Raw genomic sequence first — 27,533 nt, forward strand, 5'->3', positions numbered from 1 at the left:
CTACACGGAAACCGCAAAATACGCAAAAATGACTATAAAGGACTCAATTTTGACTATACAGTATGCATATTCGGCTAAAACGGGACTACACCTAAAATGTGTGTATTTTTTACACATTTAATGAGTATCTGGTACTCATAAATGCATAAAATTTATTCATTTTTATACTAGTAATTACTCATAAATGTGTAAAATTTTACTCATTTTGTGGGTAGTCCCGTTTTCATTCAAAAATGTGTACTTTATAGTCATAAAAGAGTTTTTTGCGATTACCGTGTAAACCTCAAGCATAGAGATTGCTGACGTTTGTCGTACGTAGTGTGCGTCACGTACACTGTACACAAACATCATCCTCTGATCGAATGAAACCTCAGACCATTCAAAACAAAACACCGAAATCGCTTTTTCCAATGATGGCTGCAACCGAATGACGGTTGTTTTGGAATCAGATGATTTTCCTCTCGAATACAGGATGAAAATTGTTATGAGAAGGGATAGGGCCTTCAGTTGAAATGCGTAATGCTCTCTGTAGAATGACTGTCATACTAAATGGAAATGCATATGGTATTGGTTCAGCCCCATAACGCAAATCATTCAAAACGATGATGTAAATAATTCTATCGAACGATCTGAGCTGACAATTGCTGATCTGAGCTGACAAACGAGGTGGAAGCATATGCATCGCTATCAGAGCTGTTACGAACATAGGTAAAGCATGAAAACCAATGTTTGGCTAGTTCGTGGTGGAGGAGGTTTTCTCCATCACGAAAAAATTTTGTATCCATAATGGAATGGCTTATTAAGGCTTTTCAGTATGGAAATGTAGATAATCATATTATAAATCTAATTAAAAGCACTTGCATGTCACACTATTCTAAAATGTTTGTCCTCTGAGTGCCATATGTTGTATAGCTAATTTTCAAACGAAAATCATCCTGTATTTGGATGACAGTCATATGGATGTTCATCATCTGACGACGAATTCAACCATAAGAAAATCATCCGAAATTCGAATGCATATTGTTAAAGGGCTCTAGCAATGCAATAGTCATTCGAAGTATTGCGCATGTTTTGGTTCAGTGTATACGTATACGCAAAATGTTTTCATCGGGAAAAAAAAACTTCATAGCGGAAAATTTTCCCGATGAATACAAATCACTTACACAATCATACTTTAGCAATCTCTATAGAAATGTTTACATTTTTGCACTGACAGACGGAGCCAGCCCGCAATTAGGTTTTGCACCGTCGGGGTTAACCTCAATCTGATGACAGTTCAGTGGTACTGTTTACGTGGACTTAGTCGATTTTTTCTTGGGTAGATTTTCTGGATAATTTTTCAGATTGCAGTGAGCTGTAAACCACACTTTTGCAATGTCCACGAGCAACATCCTTTCACCACGCATTTCCTCAACAATTTTCAAGTTAAAATTCGGAAATTTTAAAATATATTTTTTCGAAAAAACGACTAAGTGCTTGTAAACAGTACCACTGGACTGTCAAAAAGGTTCAGCCGTTTAACACTGAGTTCATTTGTGACGTCACGCTGCAGAACCTAATGACAGGATGTCATTATCGTGTACACGGTAAACGCAAAATACCCAACTGTACGTGGAATATATCGTGAATTGGTAATCATACACTGAGAAAAATCCATATCCAGTTTATGTGTGAGTTAAATAGATATTTGCAATAGCCTCATACCCGAGAGGGGGGCGACTTATCTAAATCTCAAGTCTAGATGCTCAACAAATCTCACACTAGCGAATCAATTTTCGAAAAATCTTCTTTCATTCCTCGCATCTACTTGCATCGTGCATCATCTTTTTGCAGGAAATCTTCAGAATCGTCGTCAATCTTCTTTCTATCTACTCAGTGTGCGCGCAGCTACCCACATAAGCGCGAACCATAAATTGACCTTACCGATAATGGTTATAAATTGTTTATAATCCCTGCTGAACTTCAACTGAAATAGTTATGGAACTTTACATGAACGTTTAATGATAAAGTTTTAACCTTAAGTATTATAGTTTTTTGGAAGTGGACCTTACAAATAATGGGTTGTTAAGAACCATTACCATTCAAAATTCTTGTTTTCTCCATACATTTTCGGAAAGAAAACTATACTAAAACCTTTTTACTTATGGTTTGAGAACATTAATGGTAATGGTTATGGTAACCAGTAAGGTCCATGAATGGTTTTGTAACATCTATCAACTTTATGTGGAATATATCGCGAATTGGTTGCCTGTAAATTACTGATTACCAATTCACGATATATTCCACATAAAGTTGATCGATGTTACAAAACCATTTATGGACCTTACTGGTTACCATAACCATTACCGTTAATGTTCTCAAACCATAAGTTAAAAGGTTTTAGTATAGTTTTCTTTCCGAAAATGTATGGAGAAAACAAGAATTTTGAATGGTAATGGTTTTTAACAACCCATTATTTGTAAGGTCCACTTCCAAAAAACTATAATACTTAAGGTTAAAACTTTATCATTCAACGTTCATGTAAAGTTCCATAACCATTTCAGTTGAAGTTTAGCAGGGATTATAAACAATTTATAACCATTATCGGTAAGGTCAATTTATGGTTCGCGCTTATACGGGTAGCCATAGCAAAACACAATCTTTCCTGCAACGTAGATAGAGTCGTCCCCCTCGGCTAAGATGGTGATTTTTGCTAATGTAATCGTACGTATTTAAAATAGTTCCAGTGTACCAACATTGATGAAATTTTGGATTTAGGTTCTATTTTTAATGCAGATAATGAATATGTATTTACCTCAATACCCCTAAACAACCCAATTCTCAGAGGCGAACCAGGCTTTAGGCTGAAAACCCAATTCTGAGTTCTCTCATCGGCCGTGTTCCAACATCTCGTTCCCTGTCTCTGGAGACACTCGGCAAAAAGCACAAACACCATTCCGGCCATGACAGCTCTGTCACCGCTTTCCATCCAAGGGGGGGAGGTGGCTGTCAAATACGAACAATCGTCGCCTACCTCGCATAACTGGTTCCAAACGTAAACAAGCCATAAGAAACCTACAGCGTTTGTTTACGTTTGGAACCAGTTTCATACAAGATGATCAGTAGGTTGATTTGACAGCACATCCCCCCCCAGTTTCCATCAAGCGGCTGTCACTTTCAACCGTCGCGTTGTTTGCCGTTTCGGGAGAAAAAATTTCGCATTCGATTTACCCTTTGGATAAAATTCAGTTTTTCACCGCGAAAAAGTGCTCGCAAGTGGCGGAAACCAGTGCTCAACTGTTCAGCAGCGGGCGGAACAATGTCGGCACCAATAGAAATTCCGCTCCGGGACACGGACGAGGTAAGAAAATTGATTTCCGATGGCCATGACGCATCGCATTGGAAAAAGGTTGTCAGGGTGGCAAAAAGAATAATATTGGTGCCCGGAAGAATAAGAAGAGCATTTGATGGTGGTTGAGTCTGGGGGCATAGCGCTAGTGATGAATTTTTGTTTTGATTCGTTTGTAGGTCATCGAGCTCGATCCGGAACAGCTACCAGAGGGGGAAGAAGTGTTGGGAATATTGCGACAGGAGCGTTCCCAGCTTAATACTTGGGTGACCGTTGCGGTGAGTTAATGGAGTGTTTTATTGAAGGTTGAAAAGTATGTGATTATTTTTATCGTTGAATTTTAGCTTGCCTATTATAAGCAAAACAAGACAGATGATTTCATCAAGATACTGGAAGCATCCCGAATCGATGCAAACATCTCGTATAGGGACTTCGAGAAAGATCAGATGCGTGCGTACGACATGTTGGCCGCGTACTACGTACAGGAAGCGAACAGGGAAAAGTCCAAGGACAAGAAGAGGGAGCTGTTCATGAAGGCGACGCATTTGTACACGACGGCCGACAAGATCATTATGTACGATCAGAACCATTTGCTGGGTCGGGCTTACTTCTGCCTCTTGGAAGGGGACAAAATGGAGCAAGCTGATGCACAGTTCAATTTCGTGCTGAATCAGTCGCCGTCGAACATCCCATCCCTGTTGGGTAAGGCTTGTATTGCATTCAACAAAAAGGACTACCGAGGTGCTTTGGCATTCTACAAGAAGGCGCTTCGAACGAATCCTAATTGTCCGGCTGCGGTGCGTCTCGGAATGGGACACTGCTTCCTGAAGGTGAACAACCAGGAGAAGGCAAAGCTGGCTTTCCAACGGGCTCTGGAATTGGATCCACAGTGCGTGGGAGCGCTCGTTGGTTTGGCTATTTTGAAGCTGAATCTCCACGAACCGGAATCGAATCGTGTTGGCGTTCAAATGCTTTCCAAAGCGTACACTATCGATTCGACCAATCCGATGGTGTTGAACCACTTGGCGAATCATTTCTTCTTCAAAAAGGACTACCAGAAGGTGCAGCATTTGGCATTGCATGCGTTCCACAATACGGAAAACGAAGCAATGCGAGCGGAAAGTTGTTACCAGTTGGCTCGGGCTTTTCATGTACAACGGGACTACGATCAGGCTTTCCAATACTACTATCAATCGACGCAGTTTGCTCCGGTTAATTTTGTGCTTCCTCATTTTGGACTGGGACAGATGTACATCTACAGAGGGGATTCGGAGAATGTAAGTTATTATCGGTTTGGAATTTTCATGGAAGTCAACTTAGTCTCATTTTCGTGCGTTTTAGGCCGCTCAATGTTTCGAGAAAGTGCTGAAAGCCCAACCCGGCAACTATGAAACGATGAAGATCCTCGGATCGTTGTACGCCAGCTCGTCTTCCCAATCGAAGCGGGACATTGCCAAGAACCATCTGAAGAAGGTCACTGAGCAGTTTCCAGATGACGTGGAAGCTTGGATTGAATTGGCCCAAATTTTAGAACAGAACGACCTGCAGGGCTCACTGCAAGCCTATGCAACCGCAACGCATATCCTGACCGAAAAGGTGAGAGCAGATATTCCACCGGAAATTTTGAACAACGTTGCAGCGCTGCACTATCGCTTGGGCAATCTGAGCGAGGCAATGACCAAGCTGGAGATGGCCATTGAAAGAGCGAAACTTGAAGCCCAGCACGATTCACAATACTACGATTCTATTTCGGTCACGATGACCTACAACTTGGCCCGGTTGAACGAAGCGATGGCTTCCTTCGACAAGGCCGATAAGCTCTACAAGGACATTCTTAAGGAACATCCCAACTACATTGATTGCTACTTGAGACTCGGTTGTATGGCTCGTGATAAGGGTCTTATTTTCGTCGCATCCGATTTCTTCAAGGATGCCCTGAAGATCAACATGGAAAATCCGGACACGCGTTCATTGCTGGGTAATTTGCATTTGGCCAAGATGCAGTGGACTCTTGGACAGAAGAATTTCGAAACGATTCTGAAGAATCCAGCCACCTCGAGCGATGCCTATTCGTTGATTGCGTTGGGCAACTTTTGGCTGCAGAGCTTGCATCAACCTAGCAAGGACAAGGAGAAGGAGAAGAAACATCAGGAGAAAGCCCTGGCCATCTACAAGCAGGTGTTGCGAAATGATCCGAAAAACATCTGGGCTGCCAATGGAATCGGGGCTGTATTGGCCCATAAAGGATGCATTATCGAGGCGCGTGATATATTCGCCCAGGTGAGTCTGATTTAGACTAGGGTGACATTCGCCTTTAATCAATCAACATTCAATTCTGCAGGTTCGCGAAGCAACGGCTGACTTTTGCGACGTGTGGCTCAACATTGCACACATCTACGTCGAGCAGAAGCAGTACATCAGCGCGATTCAGATGTACGAGAACTGTCTGAAGAAGTTCTACAAGCACAACAATGTGGACGTGATGCAGTATCTGGCGCGTGCGTATTTCCGTGCCGGTAAGCTGAAGGAAGCGAAAATGACCCTGCTCAAGGCCCGTCGCGTTGCTCCGCAAGATACAGTTCTGTTGTTCAACATTGCCCTGGTGTTGCAACGGTTGGCCATGATGGTCCTGAAGGATGAGAAATCCATTCTGAGTGTTGTCCTGCAAGCGGTTCATGAGCTGGGGTTGGCTCACAAGTACTTCAACTATCTGTCGATCCATGGCGACAAAACACGCTACAATATTACTTTGGCAGCGTCCGAAGCTAGCCAATGTCAGGATCTGTTGCAGCAAGCCCAGTACCATGTGTCTCGTGCCCGCAAGATCGACGAAGAAGAAAGATCACTGCGCCAGAAACAGGAACAGGAACGCGAAGAATTCAAACGGCGCCAGATGGATGAGCGCACTCGTATGGAGGAGATGCGTCGCAAGGCGCACGAAGATATGATGACCAGACGTCAAGAGTACAAGGAGAAAACCAAGAATGCCCTGTTCTTCGTCGAGAGCGGACCAGATCCAACAAAGAAGAAGGCCGGCAGAGGCCGGAAGGACTACATTTCCGACTCGGATGCTTCTGGGCCAGCGGGTAGTGGCGGAGAGGATCGCAAACGCAAGGAACCGGGTGAGAAAAAGAAGCGGAAACCAGGAGGTGGGCGGAAGAAGAAGGAAAAGGCTCCCAAGGGGTCCGGTGGCTCCGACAGCGAAGAGGATACAGGACCGAAGAAGCGAGGTCGCAAGAAGGGCTCTCTGGGTGCCAAAAAGCAGAAGCACATGGAAGATGGATTATCATCCAAGCAAAAGTCGAGAATCGTTTCCAAAGCCACGGTTTCCACTAGCGAATCCGACAGCGACAGAAGCCGTCTCAAGATTGCCAGTGGTGACGAATCCGGTTCCGGCAATAGTGGACCGTCAACTAAACGTAAACGCAGAATCGCTTCTGGTTCGGAAAGTGGATCCGATAGGTCCCGGTCCCGGTCTCGCTCGAAATCCGGCAGCCGGAGCCGTAGTGCTTCCCGTTCCGTGTCCAGATCTCGATCCAAGTCGAAGAGTCGTTCGCGTTCCCGATCTAAGTCCGGAAGTCGTTCGCGATCCGGTTCAAAATCTCGCTCCGGCAGTCGCTCGCCATCCCGTTCGAGATCTCGCTCCGGCTCCGGTAGCCCTCAGGCATCACCAATTTCGAGGAAATCAGTTTCGGGCTCGGGCTCGGATTAAGTCAACCGTGGCTGCTGCAGTGCTTTCATACAATTTGTTATGTCATAAAAATGGAACATTATGTCTTATTCAACTTATCGTAATCATAATGAATAATAGTTCTTCACAAAACTAAGAAAATTGACCCTCGGTAGACTTGCACAAGGTACCGGCAGCAATGGAGTGTTTTAGTTTATTCTTCAAGCAAGCAAAAAAAAATGTGTCTGATGTAAGTTTCTTGATATATAATACTGAATAAAATTAAATTAGAAATAGGATCAATCGTGAATGAAAATATCCGAAGTCCTTTTGGGAACCTGAGGCCCCGATGGTAGATTATGGCCCCTATTATGTAAGTCGAGTCGAGCGTCACTTCTGGTCACTGCGCTCGACTCGACTTGCATATGGCAAGGCTGGTAGCGAGTCACTTTTTAGTGACTTGGTCACTTTTTTCAAGCCAGTCACTAAAAAGTCTCTTTTTTTTAAGGTCAAGTCACTAAAGTCACTTTTTCTTGTAATCAGTCACTATTTTCAACTTTTTTAGCGTGAATTTATTTCAAGATTGATCATTCTTTGCTTTGTGGCGTTTAATCGTCTTTCTCTATCTACAGGGTGTCTACTGTTTTTTCATAGAATTACCTGAGTTTTCCAAATTTTTCCAGTTATTTAACGGATAAATTCCAGGTTTATAATACGAAAGCTATTTTTTAAATGCGTTAAAAATATGCTTTTTTTGGTAGATCAAAAACAACAGCAATTTACCCAAACTTTTTTAAGCCATGGCAATCAGTTTTCAAGAAACAGGTTTAGAATCAAATCCATTGAATGTTGAAGTTTAACATTTACTTAATTTCTAATGTAATAAAGTTAAAAAAAAACTTACTTAATTTGAGTAAGTCTAAAATCTAAAATTTTTCAATATCTTGAAGTTTCGTATTCCATGTTCAAGATATTGAAAATTTTCAAAGTGCCAGAATCAAGGAAAAAATAAATAATGTATTTTAAGTTCGTAATTGTAGGAACTTTGGAGAAGTTCTGAGTAGTGAAAAGAAATGCTGAGAGTTTTAGTGAAGCTCCATAAACAAACTGCGGGAACATAAGGAAAGTGAATACGCTGAAAATATGAGAAACTTACTGGAAGCTTTAATAACCTCAAAGCGGTTCTTTTAGCAAACGAAAATTTTCGGGAACTTTTATGAAGTTCCTAGAATGTCAGAGAACTTCACAGGTGTCAAGCGAACTTGAGAAACAGTTTCCGTAGCTTTAGTCTAGACTTTTGGAGCAGTTTAAAGATCTATAATCGTACATTTAGAAAAAAAATCAGGATAGTTCCATGATGTGCTGTCAAGAACCTTTAAGATGTTCCGAGAATTTTAGGGAAATTTAAAGGTGTTTACGGGAATTCCATTTATTTCCGAGCAGAACCGAGATCTTCAATAGAATTGAGAGTTTTAGGGAAGCTTCGAGAACATCAAGACAGATTAGAGAATCAAAGGGCAGTTCAAATAATTTCAAGGAACTTGTAGAAACCTTAAAGATGTTGCGAGAAACTCAGGGAATTTCCGGAAACTTCAGCAAAGCTCCGAGAGAATTTGTGGAACGTGATAAAAATTATATGAACATCCGGAAAACGTGAGAGTATTTTAAGCGTGTTATACTATGGAGATTTCAAGAACTTAAAAAATGCGAAAATTTAGCTAAATTGATTAGAGAAAATCAACGAAGTTCCATTAATAAAAAAAAAGCGAGAACTTTTAGCAATCAGTGATATCTTCAAGCAATTCTAGAGAACTTATTATAAATTTAGATACTTTTAGATAGTTTCATGATAATCAGCGAAGTTCCGAGTATTTCAAGGACGATCAGATAGCTTCAGAATAATCCCATGAACTTAAGCAATTTTGCAGAGACTTACAAGGAGTTCCATGGAATTATGGGGTATTCCATGAATTCTATGATTGATCCGAAAACGTCAGAAGCGTCAGGGAATTATGTATATATATATCAGAAAATTTACCGGATTATTAAACAAATTTAGAGAAGTTCAGGTAACCATAGATAAGTTCAGGAAAAATAAGTGAGCGTTTATAATAGTTATAATACTTAAGGAAAATTGTAGAAAACTTCAAGGCAACGTTAGAAACATTGAGGAAACTTTAGGAAGTCCTATAAAGTTCAGGAAAGTTTAAGAATTTGATGAGAAGTATTGTGAGCATCCAGCTAGTTTCTCAAACTACAAAAGAACTTCAAGGCAGTTTCATTAACTTCGGGAAAAATTTGGGAACTTTCAAGTAGTTCTGATTTCCATTGAAATATTCCTCAACATTTCAATAAAGCTATCCTGCCTATTCAATTTTATTTTAGTTTTCCTCGGAATTACCTTAAAATTCTTCACAATAAGAAAGCCTTTGGAAAAATTCTCCGAATTTTCATATTGATTTCATTTCAGATTCCCTTTTTGAATCTCACTCCTTCCCTTAGAATTCTACACACACTTCGAATTCCTTTGAAGATGTTCTGGAGTTATTATCAAATTTAATTGTAATCCTCCTTTTAGTATTTTCAAAAAGTTTGCCTTAGACTTATGCTCCGGATTGGTTTTCTTCCATAACTTTATAAAAATATATCCTCAGAAGGCCCTTGGAATTTTGCTCTGAAGGATTGTGCTCCTCAGAAATTTTCAGAGTTTTCATTAAAATTTGCTTTTAATTCAATTCAGGGTTTCTTGAAATTTTACTCAAAACTTTCAGGTTTCAAAAGAAATTATAATAAAATTCAACGACCTTTAAAACTGTGCATGGATTTTTACTCCAGATTCTTGAAAATTTCTTGAAGTATTATAGCTTTTAAGTCGAGAACTAGTTCAAATTTAAAATTTCTAGGAAATATGCATGTTCCTAACCAAAAAAAGCCTCTGCTTTTTTTAAATTTAATTGTTACTGAATATTAGTTCACTGTGGATCTATAAAGTTCGAAAAACGAGAAACATTAAATGCTTGTATTTTAAAATTCATTTTGTTCTTTAAATATCCTTAGTAAGAAAATTATTAAATTCTCTGAGCCTTCCAGGTATTTTAAGGAAAAATAAAATTTCCTGATGATTCCAGGTTTTCCAGGTTTTTGCAGTTAGTAGACACCCTGACTAATACCGTGGGTTTGGACATAAACATTCTATTGAATCTTTCGTTTTAAAGGTTCCTATCGTACATAAGTGTTTATGAGATACTTGTTGAATAAGTCTAAAACATCAAACTTTTCTTTTCTCTTAGGTTACTTTTTAGTCACTATTTTTACAACTATAAGTCACTAGTTGGTCACTTATTTCTACAACATGGTCACTAAAATCACTATTTTTGACAGCAGTGATCGCTACCAGTCCTGTAATGGGACCCTATAAATGGTCGGACATAGCCTACCAGTCTACCCTATCATTTCAAAAGTTATTTCACCCTTATTCCTGTTATCAAACAAATCGGATACTCCATTCAAACATAATTTATTTCAATACAGAGTTGAAAAAAGAGCCTAACAGCTATTGAAAACAATCACCCATATTCTTGTTTTCGTTCAAACCATACAAAAAATGTTATGTATGGTTCGAACGGTTCGAACCAGGGCACAGTGGTTCAAACCTACCGAAAACGTGCGTTTTTTTATTTTGGGAATGTAAACGTCATTTTGGAAGGGTAGTGTCTTGAGAGAAGTTGTTAGATACTTTGTAAGCTTTGTTTTGAAGTAAGTAAAATTAGGATCTATCCACCTAGAAGGGCAATAGAAAATTCAAATTTTGTAAACATGCTCAAAAGTGGTTGGCATCTTGAGCAAAGTTGTAGATAATGCAAATACTATCAAATACTATATAATACCTATCAAAAGTTATTCAATATTTTAACATAAAAATAGGTCATTTTCTACGCAAAATATCTGGAGAACAAACCATTTTCATTCAAAAAGTATGCCTTTGAACTACAAAATACAAGTGGTTTCATTAGGTTCTGATAGGTTCTACGCTTGGCATGTTAGAAATACATTTGCCATACTACCAACAACATCCAACCTCTACAACACGTCATCTCTCATTCAAACAACACTGTATAGCTTTTTCGGCTTCACACCATGATCCTAGTAAGCCATGATAAAAACGTTTAGCTGGCGCATCAACACAACAATGTGCTTATGAAATTGGCTTTACGTGAGGTGCTTAGAAGAAAGTGAATTGTGAAGTGCAGCTTGCAGCTCAGTTCGGTTGAGATTTGTCAAATTTAATGCAGTATAACAAGACCGCTGATGGAAAACGATTAATTGAAAATGGAGTCCGAAAAACGTTTGACTTCGTCAGGTACGTTCGTATTTTTATTTTTAATGCCTTGTATTGATAGCTGCTTGAACATGATTAGATGCTACAAGATAATTTGTTTTATATAGAACTAGCTGAGTGTGCCCGGTCTTGCTCGGGATTCAATATTAGCTTGAGTTTATGCGCCGATTTAAAAAAAAGCATGCTATATTGTACGTAGCCCCCCCCCCCCTATTATCTAAGGGGCTACCCCCTATGATTATCTCCTTATACCCCCACACTCGCCCCCACATGCCTAATTTGGTTCCATTTGCTTGATTAGTTCTCGAGTTATGCAGAAATTTCTGTTCCATTTGTATGGGAGCCCCCCCTTACAGAAGGGGGAGGGGTCTCGAACCATCATAAGAACCTTCCACGGCCCCAAAAACCCCTGTATACAAATTTTCACGCCAATCGGTTCAGTAGTTTCCGAGTCTATAAGGGTCAGACAGACATACAGACAGAAATTCATTTTTATATATATAGATAGATAGATGTATCGACAAACATGACTTGTTTCACTTATGGAAAGCCAATGGAGCACCTGAAACTAAGTGTCTTTCTGTGGCTCAACATATTTTGAGCAAATTCGACATCGATGCCGACCTCATGCCAGAGGTTCATTCAAAGGTATTTGAAATCGCAGAGAATCTGTGCAAATACTTTAAGAGGCTGTGGGATAAGCACAACCGAACCTTGAGCAATGTTTTCGAGCAGAACGTTGAATACTTTTCGATTACCGTAAGCAATTATGAATGAACTTCCGTCTACATCTAACGGTAAAGCCGTTGTCTTTTGATGACTGTACCGATATCGTTAAAAGGCAAAAGACAGCTGACCTTCGTAAAAATTATGCAGCAAGTGAGCTATGCTACGCAGCTCAGATGAAATTACGATCGTGCGGGAGAAGTAACGAAGCTACTGTTGTCCGGAATGCCACGTGTACGACACCTACTCCGGCCAAACATGCCAGCCCAAGATCATGCCGTACTCAAATAATGAGGCGTTGGCATTGATTTTTGATGCTGATTTGACAAAATCTCAATACCTTAAAATGAGACGTGGCGCAAACACGAGAAATGCTAAGTTGTATCCGAACTACCACGAAATGTTGTCTGCTAAAAAGCTTGCTACCCAGATAGCGAAGCCATCACCGTTACCGAAGACGTTGTCGAAGTGAAACTTCAAGAATTGTTGGACCATACTGCAGCAAGAATTATCGACGCGAATACTTCAAAGCTTGATGAATTTTCAGAAAGTGAACTGCTCGACGTCGTGCTTACCGTTAAATGGAGGTTTAATGGCAGTTCCGGTCACGCCGAGTATAAGCCACGATTTGACTGCGATGATGCAGCTAAATCGGATTCCAACATGCTCATTACATCTATTGTTCCCATTATTGCTCGAAGCGGCGAGAAGTGCCTTTTTCAGAACCCTCGACCGTCTTCAACACGCTACTGTCGTCCAGTTCATATTCAGTTCCTAACTGAAACAATCGAGGTACCGGCTAAAGAAAACGACTACATTGAACAACAGATCTCGGATTTGCAACCATTGAAGCTGACGATAAACAGGAAGAATATCGTTGTCAAATATGATATGCTCATGACAATGGTAGACGGAAAAGTGTGCAAATCGGTAACGTCTACAAAATCTGCCCAAAGGTGCTACATTTGCGCCTATCCAAATGAACGATCTCTCCAAAATACATCAACGCTCAACAAACAAGGATAATTTTCGATTTGGTCTTTGCACATTACATGCATGGATACGTTTTTATGAATATTTCCTTCACATCTCGTATCGTTTGGATATCAAAAAATGGCAAGCCAGAGGAGCTGATAATGAGGCAATGCGACAGAGGAAGAAACAAATACAAGAACGGTTCCACGTGGAAACAGGATTGATCGTCGACAAACCTCGTTCAGGAGGATCTAGAACTTCGAATGACGGAAACAGTGGAAGCGGCGTGCAGAACTGGGAGAAGTCAGCTGAGATCACCGGATTGAACCCTGCATTGCTGTATAGATGCAAAATAATACTAGAAGTTCTGGCTTCGGGATTGGAAATTGACTTTCAAAAGTTTGAAGAGTATTGTTTTGAAACGGCAAGAGATTTAATCAAGAATTACTCCTGGTTTTATCTACCGGTGACTGTACACAAAGTTCTTATGCATGGATCCCATATCATAAGCCATTTTCTTGTGCCAATTGGGCAATTGTCGGAAGAGGCCCAAGAATGTCGGAATAAGGACATTAAACGATATCGATTGGACCACACACGAAAATTTTCACGGACAGCAACAAACACAGACCTGTTAAATCGGCTCCTAGAATCGTCTGATCCCCTCATCTCCTCGTTAAGGGCACTTCCTGACAAAAAACAAATGCCACTGTCAGAAGATGCCGGATCTCTTCTTCTTGATTCAGCTTATTCCGATGCTGGTGACAGCGACGAGGACAGCATTGATACTGGAATCGATGATGAACGTTGCTAATTTTCAATGTATCTTTCATTTTGTTTTTTTTTTCTTAATTTATGATTTCAGAACTAATCGACACAACATACGTTAATCTATTCTGATAATAGATGGCATTTTTTAAAGTTCACTGATGCATTAAAAATATATTATCCATATAAAGAGACGCACAAACGTATTCTATTTAATGCTGAACGTTTTTAATTACAATGTATCACACATAGTCGATTTGATAAGCACATTGTTGTGTTGATGCGCCATTGTTGTGTTGATGAAAATGTAATTAATGTACTTTAATTACGAAATTTCAACTGTAATTAATGGAGTTAAAAACGAGTGCATGACTACTGCCGAAGTAATCATGGCTCGGGCTCAATAAGGTGAAGCGGGAATCTGCATACTTTTTAAGCTTTTTTGATTTAATTTATCTTTGAGTGTAGATGATTTCTAGAAAGTCAAGACTCGCCCACGTAAACCCGAGGTCATGCATGATTAAAATCGAAATAATCTTTCCAGTATTAAATTTTATTCTTTTTCAATACTGATATATAATCAAAAAATATTAAAATCAAAAATGATTAAAATTTATTAAAAAAAAGATGATCTACAATCTAATCAACCATGATTAAACTGGGATTAATACTCGGTGCGATATCCTACGCAGGTGTGGAAGCTGCCTTCCTGCACATTCGATTGCCATCAATGGATGGCATTCGATTGCCAAGAATGCATGCTTGGCCTGTAAAATTTTGCACATCAAATGCTGATGGATTTTCTTGAAGCTAACGCTAACATAATTTATGATTGCTATAGATCCGTAAAATGCTGTAACTTTGTTCTGAAGAGCAGTTGTTGAAGTCTGAACTTAGCCTAAGATTTAACTTCTGCTTCTTCTCTATCGACTGTTTCATCGTTTCAAGACTAACCAATAGAATGAGAAGCTTGGTGAATAAATAAATAATTGGTGCGCTAAACGGTGCCTGCCATGTTGTGCAATCGTGCATCGTGGTTGTGGAGGCGGTAGTCGTATAGATTTAATGTATCGATGATAGTTGCATTTAGCGAGAAGAGGATCGAGAGCAATACGTGGGAATTTATCATTATTATTATTAATACTAACATCTCTGGCTCCGGATCAACAGATTCTCGCGCGTGATGATGAGCAGGAGAAAAACACCGTATAATTAATAAATGTGGGAATGTGAATTTGAATGATAGACAATCGTTTGGGATATTTTTGTTTTGTTTTGTATTAAAATATACGACTTTATGCTTTCATTTAAAATCTTATTTGAATTGATTGGTTGATTTTACACAATAATGCAACTGGTTTAAAACTGTCTTCCGTTTCGAGTCTAAAGCATAAACAGTTATGTATATATATATATATTCTTTCGTTCTCTCTTTTTCTTGGTTTTAACAATGCTTTGTATTTGCCATGATTTGAAGCAAATGATTCTTCCTCAGCAGTTTGTGTGTGTGTGTAAATATTCGTGTAGTACTTATATTATTTCCGAGCATAACATACTAATTTAACGACATTAATTTCTCACTTATCACGTTACATTTGTCATCATTGAGCATTTTTAAAACCCTACGCACGTTAATCGTACAATGCTAAAGCTCTGTCTCGTCTGTCTGTCTGTCTAATTTATTAAGTACATCCTGCTATTGCACACCGAGAAAATTGCCTTAAAGCTTAGTGGGCCGCGTTTGGCGAAGTAGCTGGGTCAGGGTGTAGAACTTTCGGGCCAGGCTGCGTTTGCTGCCCGAACTGCCTTTCAGATTTATTTGGTTGACGTTTTCGTCCAGGCTTTTGAGATCCTTCTCCAGTGCCATCAGTGAGATCTCCTCTGCCAGGTTCGAGTGTGACTGGGACAGCTTGTTAACAGAAAGATATCTGCTTCTTGCCTGATGCTGCTGATGGTGGGAAGGATTTTGATGGTGCTGCGGTGAATGGAGCTGTTGTTGTGGCTGCTGCTGCTGTTGTTGTGGCTGCTGCTGCTGTTGTTGTGGCTGTTGCAATAATTGCTGATGGTGGTTGCCATTCTGGTTGTTGCAGGTAGATGATCGTTGAAAATACACCGACCCTTCCCTGATGGAGGAGAAATGGTGGGAAAAAGTTAGTACAAATTGCCATATGGTAATGCTGGAAATTTGGCAGAAAGCGTAGCTCACACACTAAGATTTTTTTGCATAGCATTAGCAATGTAAAATTAGACGAACTATACGTTGTATTCGGGGTACTTGTATACAACGTATATTCGTTATAAGTCAGGCAACACAGTAGTTCGGTAGTACTGTCGCATTAATGGCCCTTCGCTCATTTTCAACTTCTATTCAATTTTAATACTGCAGTACTCTAGCGGAACTATCTACCCGAGCAAAGTCGGTTAACAAAATGAAAGCAAATCGATATTAAAGTGTGCAGTTCCTATCATAATGAAAACTCATTTTGATTTCAAATGTTGCGGCATAAGTCTGATATCATATTGTGCTTTCATTATGCAGTCAAGACGTTTTAAATGAAAGCAACTTAACTTGAAGTTTTGCTGTTTACGTCTTGTTTAAAATTTAATTGAAATTTATCTGTCGTTAAACTAATGATTATCGTTTATCTGATTTGTTTAACACATTTAAAGTCACTCGTGACTTGCCCGCGTTGAGATTGGAGCCTAAGTCTTTCAGCTTGAGAAACATGATTGGTAACCATTTACTCTAGGCCCGTATTCAGTTAAACATTATGAATGCAAAATCAGTAATCAAATTGATTTAATTGAAAGCAGGATTAGTTTTCCGTTTGCTTCAACAGTGTAAAATTTTGCTCTCATTTTTGCTGTGTTTACCGTTAAGTCAACCAAAATGAGATCAACTGGAGTATTCATGGATCACTAATAGAGGCGTCCGCAGGTTTTGGTATTTATAACGAATTTCATAGCGCCTCTCGAATGCTTCATGCTCCTTGTTCCGTATATGTTGCTGAACTGGCGGCAATACATTATACGCTAGAAACGATCGCCTCACTTGCACCAGATCATTATTTTATTTTTACGGATAGTCTCAGTTCTGTCGAGGCGCACTCCTCGTATTTTCTCATGAAAATACGAGAGCTTCTGAGTGCTTTATCTTTAAGATCTTTTGTCATCACCTTTGCAAGGGTCCCATCTCATTGCTCGATTGCGGGCAATGAGAAGGCGGACTCGCTTGCAAAGGTGGGCGCTATGGAAGGCGATATTTACGATCGACAAATCGCCTACGACGAATTTTTCTTCATTTATCGTCAACAGTCACTCGCCAGCTGGCAAAATAAATGGAGTGAAGGGAGTTTGGGACGATGGTTGTATTCAATTATCCCTAAGGTGTCGAAGTGTCCTTGGTTCAAAGGTTTGGAGGTGGGTCGAGACTTCATTCGTGTGATGTCTCGCCTCATGTCCAATCATTATTCACTAAGCGCTCACTTGTTCCGTGTTGGGCTGGGGGACAGTAATCTTTGTGAATGTGGACAAGGTTACCAGGACGCAGATCACATTATTTGGTCATGTGCTGAGCACCGTGGAGTTAGATCCGAGTTGTACGATTCCCTTCGGGCTCGAGGTAGACAACCTAATGTTCCAGTTCGGGATATTTTGGCTAGACGCGATCTGGAGTTTATGCAACTCATATATGTTTTCTTGAAGAATATTAACCATAGATTGTAAGTTTGATTAACCTTATGTTTAGTTTGTATTTTGTATGTGTGTGTGTGTCTTTTTTTGTAGATTTGTTTCTGTAATAATTGTATAATTACAGAGTTGATATAACGTCGATAGGATTAAGTATATGTTTTAGAAATAGTGAAATTTTTGAATCATAAATCATATTCCAAATCTCCTTTTTCCTCTCCCGATCCAAACAACTGTCATCCACTAACCTCGAGAAGACCGCGAGTAATCGGTTCAAATCCTTTAATTTTAGATTTAAGACATTTATAATGTATAAAGAAAATGATAACTTGGCTCTGTAAAGTTTATTCGATTGAGCCTGTACAAATAAAGTAATTAACAAAAAAAAAAAAAAAAAAACTGGAGGATTCAAAATAAGTTACATCATAACAGCAAATTTTGATTTCAATTTGATCTTCAGCTTTGCTCGGGTAGCTACCCTCTTCAGACCTTTCTCTCTAGCTAATGAATTATCACACTAAAGCTTCATGTTAGATAGCATTTCCAACCAACAATGAAAAATAATCTTGTTGACGAGTTAAGGGGAGAGGTAAGTGCCCCCCTCTGGTTATACCTATGCGTTAGCATTATGCGTACTTAATTTTAGCATTATAAGCACTAAATTTTCTGGCATGTGCGAAAAATTACTGTGCAAATATTTTCTCTTCAGGATTCTCAAGTGGTGCAAAATCAAGGGGTAAGTCAGTCAACCCGCTTAGGTTGCATTTTTTCTCAGTGTGCCCCAAGTGTGTCGGCAGTGCCGATCATTGTGCTGACGGATTTTTTTAGTGAATAGTAAATATTTTGGTATTTTTGGTATTTTTGGTAACCCGGTATTTCTGACAGTTCGTATGTTTGGTATGTGGACTGCGAAACGGAGTCGTAGCAGCGAGACACTGGAATTGCTACGAAACTTTGCTTCGATTACCACTGCTTGCTATAGTGGAATTGCTAAGGTGCTAAGGTTGGGGAGGACATTAGTAGCACTAAGAATAACAATGTGTAAAACTGCAAGAGAGACCGATGCTAGGGAAAGTAGATTGCGAGATCGTGAAGTGATTGAGCACTACGGCATTGTTGCATCAGTTCGAGGAAATGCGGAACGAATCCAATTTGGTTGTTTGTGACACCTTTTTTGTTTCTACAAGTCAGATGATTGCATTGTTGCTAGTTTTTTAAAAATTTCATGTACATTTCCGAACATGGGTGCCAATTAGTGTGTCCAGTTGTGTCCATATTGTTCCGAATCTGTTTTCGGCACACTGTGCCGAGTGATCACCTCCTTGTGCAAAATGTGTAATTAAAACGAAAATACTATTGCGCATTTCGCACCACTTTATATAGACTCCTGTGCAACGTATAATAAAACAGTTTTTGTTTCCACAAGCCAGAACATTGACAAATTTACTTTTTCTGATCTTGCGCTCAATATGTGATATCAAGCTGAGATAACATAAACAAAAATGTGTAAACGTAAGCATACAATTACCATAATTAATGACATAATTGACACATCCTTATCGATAATTGATCGGCCATTATCAATACCATTACGATTAACATCGAGACACATACATAATATACGACGTGCGAATAAAGCGAACAGAAAAAAAGAACACCCGTATTTTCATGACGGTGATAAATAAATAAATAAACGAGAAAAAACACCTATCGGACTCTCTAATATTGCCATTTCATGGGGAAAAAAATTCAACGCAACTGATAACCGCAGCATGCTGTTAATGCTGATAATCTCACGCCAAACGCTAATTTTTCTCTGAATTGGCAATATTATTTTTTTTTGTTAGTCCGGCCTGCTGCGAAGTAATTAATTCAAGTCGAACAGAGGGCCATCCATCAAATGAAGCAGCCAATCAAAGGAAGCTGCAAGGTGACGTTGCAATCGAAAGCGTTTTTCGCACGGCGACTGATTATCGCCTGATTTACATCCAATTTACCTTACATGTTGATTGTACTGATTGTGCCGCCGTCGGATCGGGATCAAATGGAAAGCGCCATATATCAGGGGGTTAATTAGGCTATTGGACATTCCGAAGAAGAAGATGCCCGTCTGCAGGTCCACGCCGACCTGACAGGGAGAAGGAAAAAGTTGGGAACAATGATTACGTCATTATTTATACCATAACTATATAACTCCAACTATGGGCAAGAAATCATTGCATTAAAGATTTATGTCACAGCTCTTTTAACCTACCGGTTCGGTCGGATCTAGGAACATAAATATCAGCATCATGATGTAGTAGGGCGTCCAGCAGACGATAAACACCACCACGATGACGACGGATATTCGGAGGGATTTCATCTTGGCCTTGTGTATCAGCCGTTGTCGGTTCGTGTCCGAACGGCGATAGTAGGACCGATCGACGGCCGACGTTTCTATCCTAAATATTTTCTCACTACCTGAAAATAAAGATGGTTGAGTGGTTTATTGGGGACTATTCAAGCTATGGGAAAACCACTGGCTGTTACAGGCAAACATCGTTTCAATTTGGGTTCATTTATGGTCATTATCAAGGAATCGAAAATAACTCAAAACGACAAAAAAGGCAACCGATAACGCTATATCAGAAATGGAAAGCAATAATGATATAATCTTCTTCCCATTTTGTCATGAAACCCTGCCTTTGCAATATAGCTCGCTCGGGCCGGTAGAAGGAAACTACCAAATTGTTGGCAAGCTGCTTCACGAAGTAATGCCAAAGATGATACACGTGTGTTGATAGGATTTTTTTTGTTATGTCTGTTCTCTATTTCTAATCAAGCTTTATCCTCAACAACTCCGATCAAGCTATATTACAGATGGAGTTTATCGTGGTAGTAGCAACCGGTGGCAACTAACGATTTAAAATTGGCTCACAACTTGACTAGCCTAAGACTAGAAGGCCCCGAAGAAATGTGCTCAACTTTTTGGTTCAGCTCTGGTACTCTCTTCGGTCCCAAGCTAATCGATGCACCCCTCGAAACATAGGAAAATCCACGAGCCCCTCATTTTATCTGTCAAACTTTCATTTGCGTTGACGGCACCGTCGAAAAATCGTCTCTTCTAGAAAAGATTGACAGTTTCTTATGGGATTTTTCGTTGGAGTGAAAGGATAGTACCATAGAGGTAACTCTAAGACAAGTAGGTCCCGAAGAAACGTGCTCAACTTTTTGGCTCAGCTCTGGTACTATCTTCGGTCCCAAGCTAGTCGAATCACCCCTCGAAACATAGGAAAATCCAATAACCCCTCATTTTATCTGTCAAACTTTCATAGCGAATCAAAACAAACATAGTGTGGTACTAGAACTTTGACTGGAATGGAGTACGTTAATCGATTTACTTGGGACCAATAGGCTAGTCAAGTAGTGAGCCAATTTAAAATCGTTAGTTTCGTATTGATTGTTGATAGTACGAAGTCCGCCATGCTTCACGCACAGTCTGACGTTTGCTTATGGATTTTACCATAGGAGTAAAGAGCTACAGAGTCGCCGTCAACGCCAATAGAAAATCAAAACAAACATAGTGTAGTACTAGAATTTCGACTAGAATGGGGTACGTTAATCGATTTGCTTGCTCAGAACCGATTGGTTGAAGGTGGTCTATAGAATTCTAAGCAGCCTCATTTTTAAGTCGTTATAAGAACTTGAAAGTTCCGGTACCATAATTGAAGAGCATTCTAACCATCTTCTGGCGGAACTTGAACGGAACTTTTAGAAAATAAGTTAAAAAAGGTTTTTGTCCTCTACACCAGTTTTATATTTAGTTCGCACTTTTATGAAACTTAATTGTAAAGTCAGGTCTTTATGAAAGTTATTTCTTAAGGCAGGTATGAACGTGTATTGATTTATCCTCGGATTTATCAGCATTAGTAGTAGTATTGGAGCTGTTTGAAGAATTAAAACATAGTGCTTCTGCGTGAGAGCTCCAGCTCGAACCGCTACGTCATTTGAGATATATTAAAGTGAGCTGTTATCCCGCCTACTGTTGGAGTTTTCAGTGCCAGCTGACTGACTTGGACACATGATGAATTATAAATTGGTTTTTGCCCGCATGGTATTCCAACACACTTGTGGCGTAGTGGTTAGCGTTCGTAGATCGCATGCCAAGTACACGGGTTCCAATCCAGGAAATTTATCTTTATTTATTTTTTAAGTTTCTATAGAATATTAATGCACTGCAAAAATATAGGCCACTATATCATTTCATATTTGCGTATATTGAATTTTGTACTACGTACTGATGGGCGATGACTCGTTGAATTTAAATCTGCGCCGAACGAAGTAACAGTATCCATTGGTCTCGGTCCTGAGCCAATCGCTTCCAGTCGCCTTGGACGTTCAAGGACCTAATGTCCTCCTCAACTGTACAAAGCAAACGCGTGCGTGGCCTACCCCGAAGCCGACGTCCTCTTCCGGGATCCCTGCTGAATATTGACTTCGCTTGACGCTCTTCCGGCATTCGTGCCTCATGCCCTGCCCAATGTAGTCTGCCGTGTTTTATTAGCTTCACAATATCCATGCCGTTATATACTTGGTACAACTCGTGATTCATGCGACGCCGCCAGATGCCATTTTCCAGTTTATCGCCGAGTATTGTTCGCAGCACTTTACACTCGGAGACACCGAAAGCTCTCCGATCGGCCTCTATCAATGCCCACGATTCGTGGCCATAAAGGGCTACCGGCAGAATCAACGTCTTGTACAGCGCGAATTTCGTTTCCGTACGCCAGCTGCGTGACTTCAGCTGGCTACGCAACCCGTAGAAAGCCCTGTTCACGGCTGCAATACGCTTTTACACCTCGCGGGTAACATAATTATCGCACGTCACTAAAGTACCAAGATAAACAAATTCGTCCACAACTTCAAATTTTTCGCCATCTAGCACCACTTCACTACCAACACCACTATTGCTCCCACGATTTCTACCGGCGACCATGTACTTAGTTTTGGTAGAATTTATCGTGAGACCAATCCTCGCTGTCTCCCTCTTAAAAGGCGTGAACGCCTCTTCCACTGCTCTACGGTCGATTCCGATGATGTCGATGTCGTCCGCAAAACCAAGGAGCATGTGCGACTTTGTGACGTTCCTCTGCACGCCAGCTCTCCTAATCGCTCCTTCGAGGGCGATGTTGAATAGCAAGTTCGAAAGAGCATCTCCCTGCTTCAACCCATCTAAGGTCACAAACGAGGCCGAAATCTCGTCTGCAACCCGTACACATGATTTCGAACCATCCAGCGTTGCACGAGTCAGCCTAATTAGTTTCGTCATAGCTCGTTTCTCTTTACTGAATCATACGCTGCCTTGAAATCTATGAACAGATGATGAGTCTGCAAGTTGTATTCCCGGAACTTCTCAAGGGTTTGACGCAGGGTAAACATTTGATCCGTCGTTGATCGACCCTCACGAAAACCAGCTTGGTATTCACCGACGAAGGATTCCTCAAGCGGTCTCAATCTGTTGAACAGAACACGTGATAATATTTTGTACGCCGAATTCAGCAGCGTGATTCCTCTGTAATTGGCGCACTCCAGTCTGTGTCCCTTTTTGTAGAGGGGACAAACGAGACCATCCAACCAACTAGCGGGCAATTCTTCCTCCTCCCATATCTTGAGCAGTATACGGTGGATCATCTGGTGCAGCTGCTCACTTCCGTGTTTGAGAAGTTCGGCCAGGAGCTCGTCATTCCCCGCAGCCTTATACCCCGTTCACATTACAACCTATATCACGTAATATAGGCTGTCTTGCAATGAGCACTCATACATAGGATTTCCAGTGAAAACTAGATGTATGAGTGCTCATTGCAAGACAGCGTATATCACGTGATATACGCTGTAATGTGAACGGGGTATTACTGTTTTTCAGCTCTCGTATCGCCTTTTTCACCTCTTCTACCGTTGGTGGTTCCACAGCTTGACCAGCGTCGTCGATGTGTGTTCTGTTTGTAGATGCTCTCTCGTTCTCTCCGTTCAGCAACGTCTCGAAGTACTCTTTCCACCTGGCAGCCACCATCATTTTATCTGTCAGCAGATTACCTTCACGGTCATAGAACATGCGGGAGACGGCGCTGTCTTACTCCTCACGTCATTGACAGTTGCTTAAAACCTTCGCATATCATTCAGCTCCATACTTTCTTGCGCCTCAGCAATAACGCGTTCTTTGTACTGCCTTTTTTCCTGCGATGGGTTCATTTCTCGGCTGACCTTGCTACCCTGTACCGCTCTCTGTTCTGACGGGTACCAGACACCAACATCCGGCTTCTGGCGACGTTCTTCTCCTCTGTCACTCGCTGGCACTCCTCGTCAAACCACCCGTTCCGGGAGCGCCTCTGAGCTGTACCTATCACCTCTCGTGCTGTTGTGCTCACCGCTCCGTGGACAGCTTCCCACAGATTGTTGAGATTCTCGTTCACGTTGATTTCCGCTATCCGCTCATTCAGCTTCTGGTGGTACTCTGCAGCAACACCATCTACTGTCAAACGCTGGATGTTGAAACGCATCGATCTCCGGTTTCTCGAACTCGTAATGGTCGATAGACGCGCTCGAATTTTCGCGGCAACGAGGTAGTGATCCCAGTCGATATTAGGACCCCTGAAGGTCCTGACATCTACGACATCCGAGAAATGCCGACCATCCACCAACACGTGGTCAATCTGGGAGTAAGTTTCGCCATTCGGGTGTCTCCAGGTGTGCTTTCGGATATCCTTGCGTGCAAAGTGGGTGCAACTGATGGTCATATCACGAGCAGCTTCAGGCCATTATCATTCGTTGCAGAGTGAAGGCTCTCTGTTCCAATGATTGGGCGAAAGAATTCCTCTCTTCCGACCTGCGCGTTTGCATCTCCGATGACAATCTTCACGTCGTGTTTAGGGCACTCATCATAGGTTTTATCCAGGCTTTCATAAAACGCGTCCTTCACGTCATCGGATTTATCGTTAGTCGGTGCGTAGATGTTGATCTGGCTGTAATTGAAGAATTTGCCATGAATCCTCAAAACGCAGATGCGCTCGCTAACCGGTTTCCACCGCATAACCCGCTTCATCTATTTCCCAATCACTACGAAACCAACTCCGTGTTCTGCTCTATCGCCACCGCTGTAGTAGATATGGCATTTGAACGATGTGTTGGCGATACGATCTACCGCCCTGAATTCACGTTCTCCAGATCTAGCCAACGTACTTCTTGAATAGCAGCCACACTCACATTCACCTTTTGCAGTTCACGGGCCAGAAGGCCCACTCGTCCAGGTTCATTTAACGTTCTGACATTCCAAGAACCGAGTTTCCATTCATTGTCCTTATTTCGTTGCCGTTGGGTCAGTTGCCGAAATTTCCGTTCGTTTTGACGTAGAACTACGTCTTTGTCGACTATACTGGGGTGCAAATCAAAAAATATGTGTGGTGAAGAATTGTTAGGTTTTGAACGCTTGTAACTTTGCCATTTATTGATGAAATTAAAATCCAAATGCACCAATCGATAGGATATTACATTACAAACCTGCTGAAATAAATATTTTTCTAATTTTTCTGTAATAAAACTTTTGAAAAATGTACAATTGATAATTTTATCACTGTTTTCATGAAATAAGCGTTTTTTTTTCAAACCCAGTCATCATAATCGAGTACCACTTGGTTGCACATAATTCTGAAAAGATATAAAACAGCACTGCTGTCGCGCTTCTGCTCATTACCGCTTCGGACGGCGTGGCGCTTGGTCTTGCAGTAAGCAGGAGCAAGTCAGTCATTAAAGGTGACTTGGGTCCTGTTCGACTAAGGGGCTTTTCATTAACTACGAGGGAGAGGGGAGGGAGGAATTAATAATTCCAAAAAAATGTCTACGTAGCTAATGAACAGCCCCTAATACGTAACCCAGAAAAGTTATTTATGCAAACACCACCCCAAAATACAACGACAACTTGAAAAAACATGGACGGGAAATAATTGTTAAGCAAACTACAATGCAGTAAAAAAAAAGTTTAATTCCGTTAATTTTTTTTTACCCAACTACTGCCTCTGAAAAAAATCGCTCACAATATTTTGATGTTATTCTGTGGGTAATTTACCACCAACTGACTGTAAAACATATCTGGTACCTCTATATAGGGGAAATGACGGCTTCGGCATGCCAGACTATTTTCGGCAACCCAAATTAAAACACTATTTTCACTGGATTTTCTTACGAAAACACTTCGCTGAATGCATGCAAACGATTCTTTATGCTTTCAGCTTCAATTCGACTATATTTCTACCACTGAGAAAAAGTAATCTAGCAAGGTTTTCTTGAAATGAAACACACGCACTACAAATAGTAGCTCATCTCACTGCGTCCTAGCAAGAAGTACGGTCGACTTGTTTCGCGCTCCGTTGTTTTGGAAGTTTTCTCGGTATTCGCTTGATATAAATTATCAGTTTTTTTTTCTCACTAAGTGACTCCTGGCATAGTTCCCGGTAAATTGATCGAAAAGTGAGTTTTTTTTAGAAAAAAGTGTCATTTTCGGAACGATTAATCCGTGCTATTGGTAATTCGCAAACCAATTTGGGCATCATCGTTGCGTGGTGACGCATACGCGCTCACGCATACCCGCTCACGTATCATCATCATCGAGTGTGAGCACCCGTTTCTACATCTACATCGTTCATCAATCATCGTGCGCCTGTGTGCGCTGAGTACCGAGCCTCGATCAAGTGCACCACAACGAAGGTCATCCACGCAGCGCGTCTCTTCCAGCCATCTGTGTAAACGCCTACACATATAACGCTCGGTGGTAGAAGTATAGAATTATCAGATAAGTTTTTGTTTTTTTTTTGTTTCTTTTCCTCCTCCATTAGTTAAATTTTCATTTTGTATTTCTGTATTTGTAGTGTTTTCTGTGTATTGTGTCTGTGCGTTCAGTGGGAGAGCGTTTTGCGCTCCCACTAGTTGAACAAAATGGATGTTTTGTCAGAAGACGACATGGATGACCATTCATCTCAGAATAATGATGATGTCATCCCTGGTTCGTCGTCTCAGTCTGTCAATGGGCAGGATGAGAAAAGCACCAGATTGCGGGCCTACCCGAATGACTCGACTGGCCCATGGGTTGTCTATTTTCAGCCCAAAAACAAACCCTTGAATGTTGTTCAGATATCTGATGATCTGACAAAGCGATTCTCTGCCGTGACCGAAATAACGAAGGTTAGGCACAACAAACTTCGTGTGACCGTCGCTAACCTGAAACAGGCCAATGAAATTGCTGTTTCCCAGTTTTTCACACTGGAATATAGGGTGTACATTCCAGCTTCTGATGTGGAGATCGAAGGCGTGGTCACTGAGGCGAGCCTGAACCCCGAGATACTGGAGAAGCAAGCGGTTGGCCGATTCAAGAACCCCTTGCTTCCTCCGGTAAAGATACTGGCCGTTCATAGAATGAAGTCAGTATCGCTCAGCGAGGGTAAAAAGAGTTTTACCCCCACAGACTCGTTTCGGGTGACCTTTTCTGGATCTGCCCTTCCTCAATACATCGAGCTGGGAAAACTTCGTCTTCCTGTGCGGTTGTTTGTACCTCGGGTCATGAACTGCCAGAATTGTAAGCGGTTGGGACATACGGCCTCCCACTGCGGCAACAAGGCACGCTGCTCCACATGCGGGGAGAAGCATGAGGATGGCGCCTGCGCAGCTACTGCACCAAAATGCGTGTACTGCAATGGAACTCCTCCTCATGCTCTCGTCGTGCCCGGCGTACAAACAGCTCGGGGACAAAATGAAACGCTCCCTTAAGGAACGTTCCAGGTGGTCTTTTGCAGAAATGCTTAAGACAGCCAAGCCATCGACCAACGAAACAAATCCCTTCGCTCTTTTGTCAGATGACGAGTCTGGCTCTGACTTGGCTGAGGAGGGAGTTTCTTTCAGTTTTCCGGAAGGTTCTGCCCGGAAACGAAAACGCATCCGTTCGCGGAAAGTTGCAGATCAAGAACCCCAAATCAGCTTGCCCAAATCAAGGAGTGGTGGAAAAAAGGAGACTT

The 27,533-nt window shown here is 41.1% G+C and overlaps 2 protein-coding genes across 2 annotated transcripts in view; one reads left to right on the forward strand and one right to left on the reverse strand.

Moving 5' to 3' along the window:
• The first annotated feature begins 3,173 nt into the window (after window positions 1-3,173).
• Window positions 3,174-7,297, forward strand: Ctr9 (RNA polymerase-associated protein Ctr9). The gene is made up of 5 exons (XM_065221498.1): window positions 3,174-3,340; window positions 3,508-3,606; window positions 3,673-4,605; window positions 4,670-5,608; window positions 5,670-7,297. The coding sequence occupies exons 1-5, from the start codon at window positions 3,299-3,301 to the stop codon at window positions 7,038-7,040; spliced, it is 3,384 nt and encodes a 1,127-aa protein (XP_065077570.1). The 5' UTR covers window positions 3,174-3,298; the 3' UTR covers window positions 7,041-7,297.
• Window positions 7,298-15,180: 7,883 nt separating this feature from the next.
• Window positions 15,181-27,533, reverse strand: part of CrzR (corazonin receptor) — a 138,145-nt gene continuing 125,792 nt past the window's right edge. The window contains exons 3-5 of the mRNA XM_065221507.1: window positions 19,751-19,956; window positions 19,494-19,624; window positions 15,181-15,929 (exon numbers count right to left, since the gene is read on the reverse strand). Of these exons, the coding sequence (XP_065077579.1) occupies window positions 15,527-15,929; window positions 19,494-19,624; window positions 19,751-19,956 (740 nt within the window). The 3' untranslated portion in view covers window positions 15,181-15,526. The remainder of the gene's footprint in view (window positions 15,930-19,493; window positions 19,625-19,750; window positions 19,957-27,533) is intronic.

The sequence above is a fragment of the Ochlerotatus camptorhynchus genome, unplaced genomic scaffold, assembly GCF_037179485.1.
Source record: "Ochlerotatus camptorhynchus isolate MF236.1 unplaced genomic scaffold, CSIRO-AGI_Acam_v1.1 ptg000143l, whole genome shotgun sequence".
Lineage (NCBI taxonomy): Eukaryota > Metazoa > Arthropoda > Insecta > Diptera > Culicidae > Ochlerotatus > Ochlerotatus camptorhynchus.

Coding starts and splice junctions, on each gene's coding strand:
- Ctr9 (XM_065221498.1), top strand. CDS start 3,299: ATGTCGGCACCAATAGAAATTCCGCTCCGGGACACGGACGAG. Junction 4,606..4,669: donor ACAGAGGGGATTCGGAGAAT/GTAAGTTATTAT, acceptor CGTGCGTTTTAG/GCCGCTCAATGTTTCGAGAA. Junction 5,609..5,669: donor CGCGTGATATATTCGCCCAG/GTGAGTCTGATT, acceptor TCAATTCTGCAG/GTTCGCGAAGCAACGGCTGA.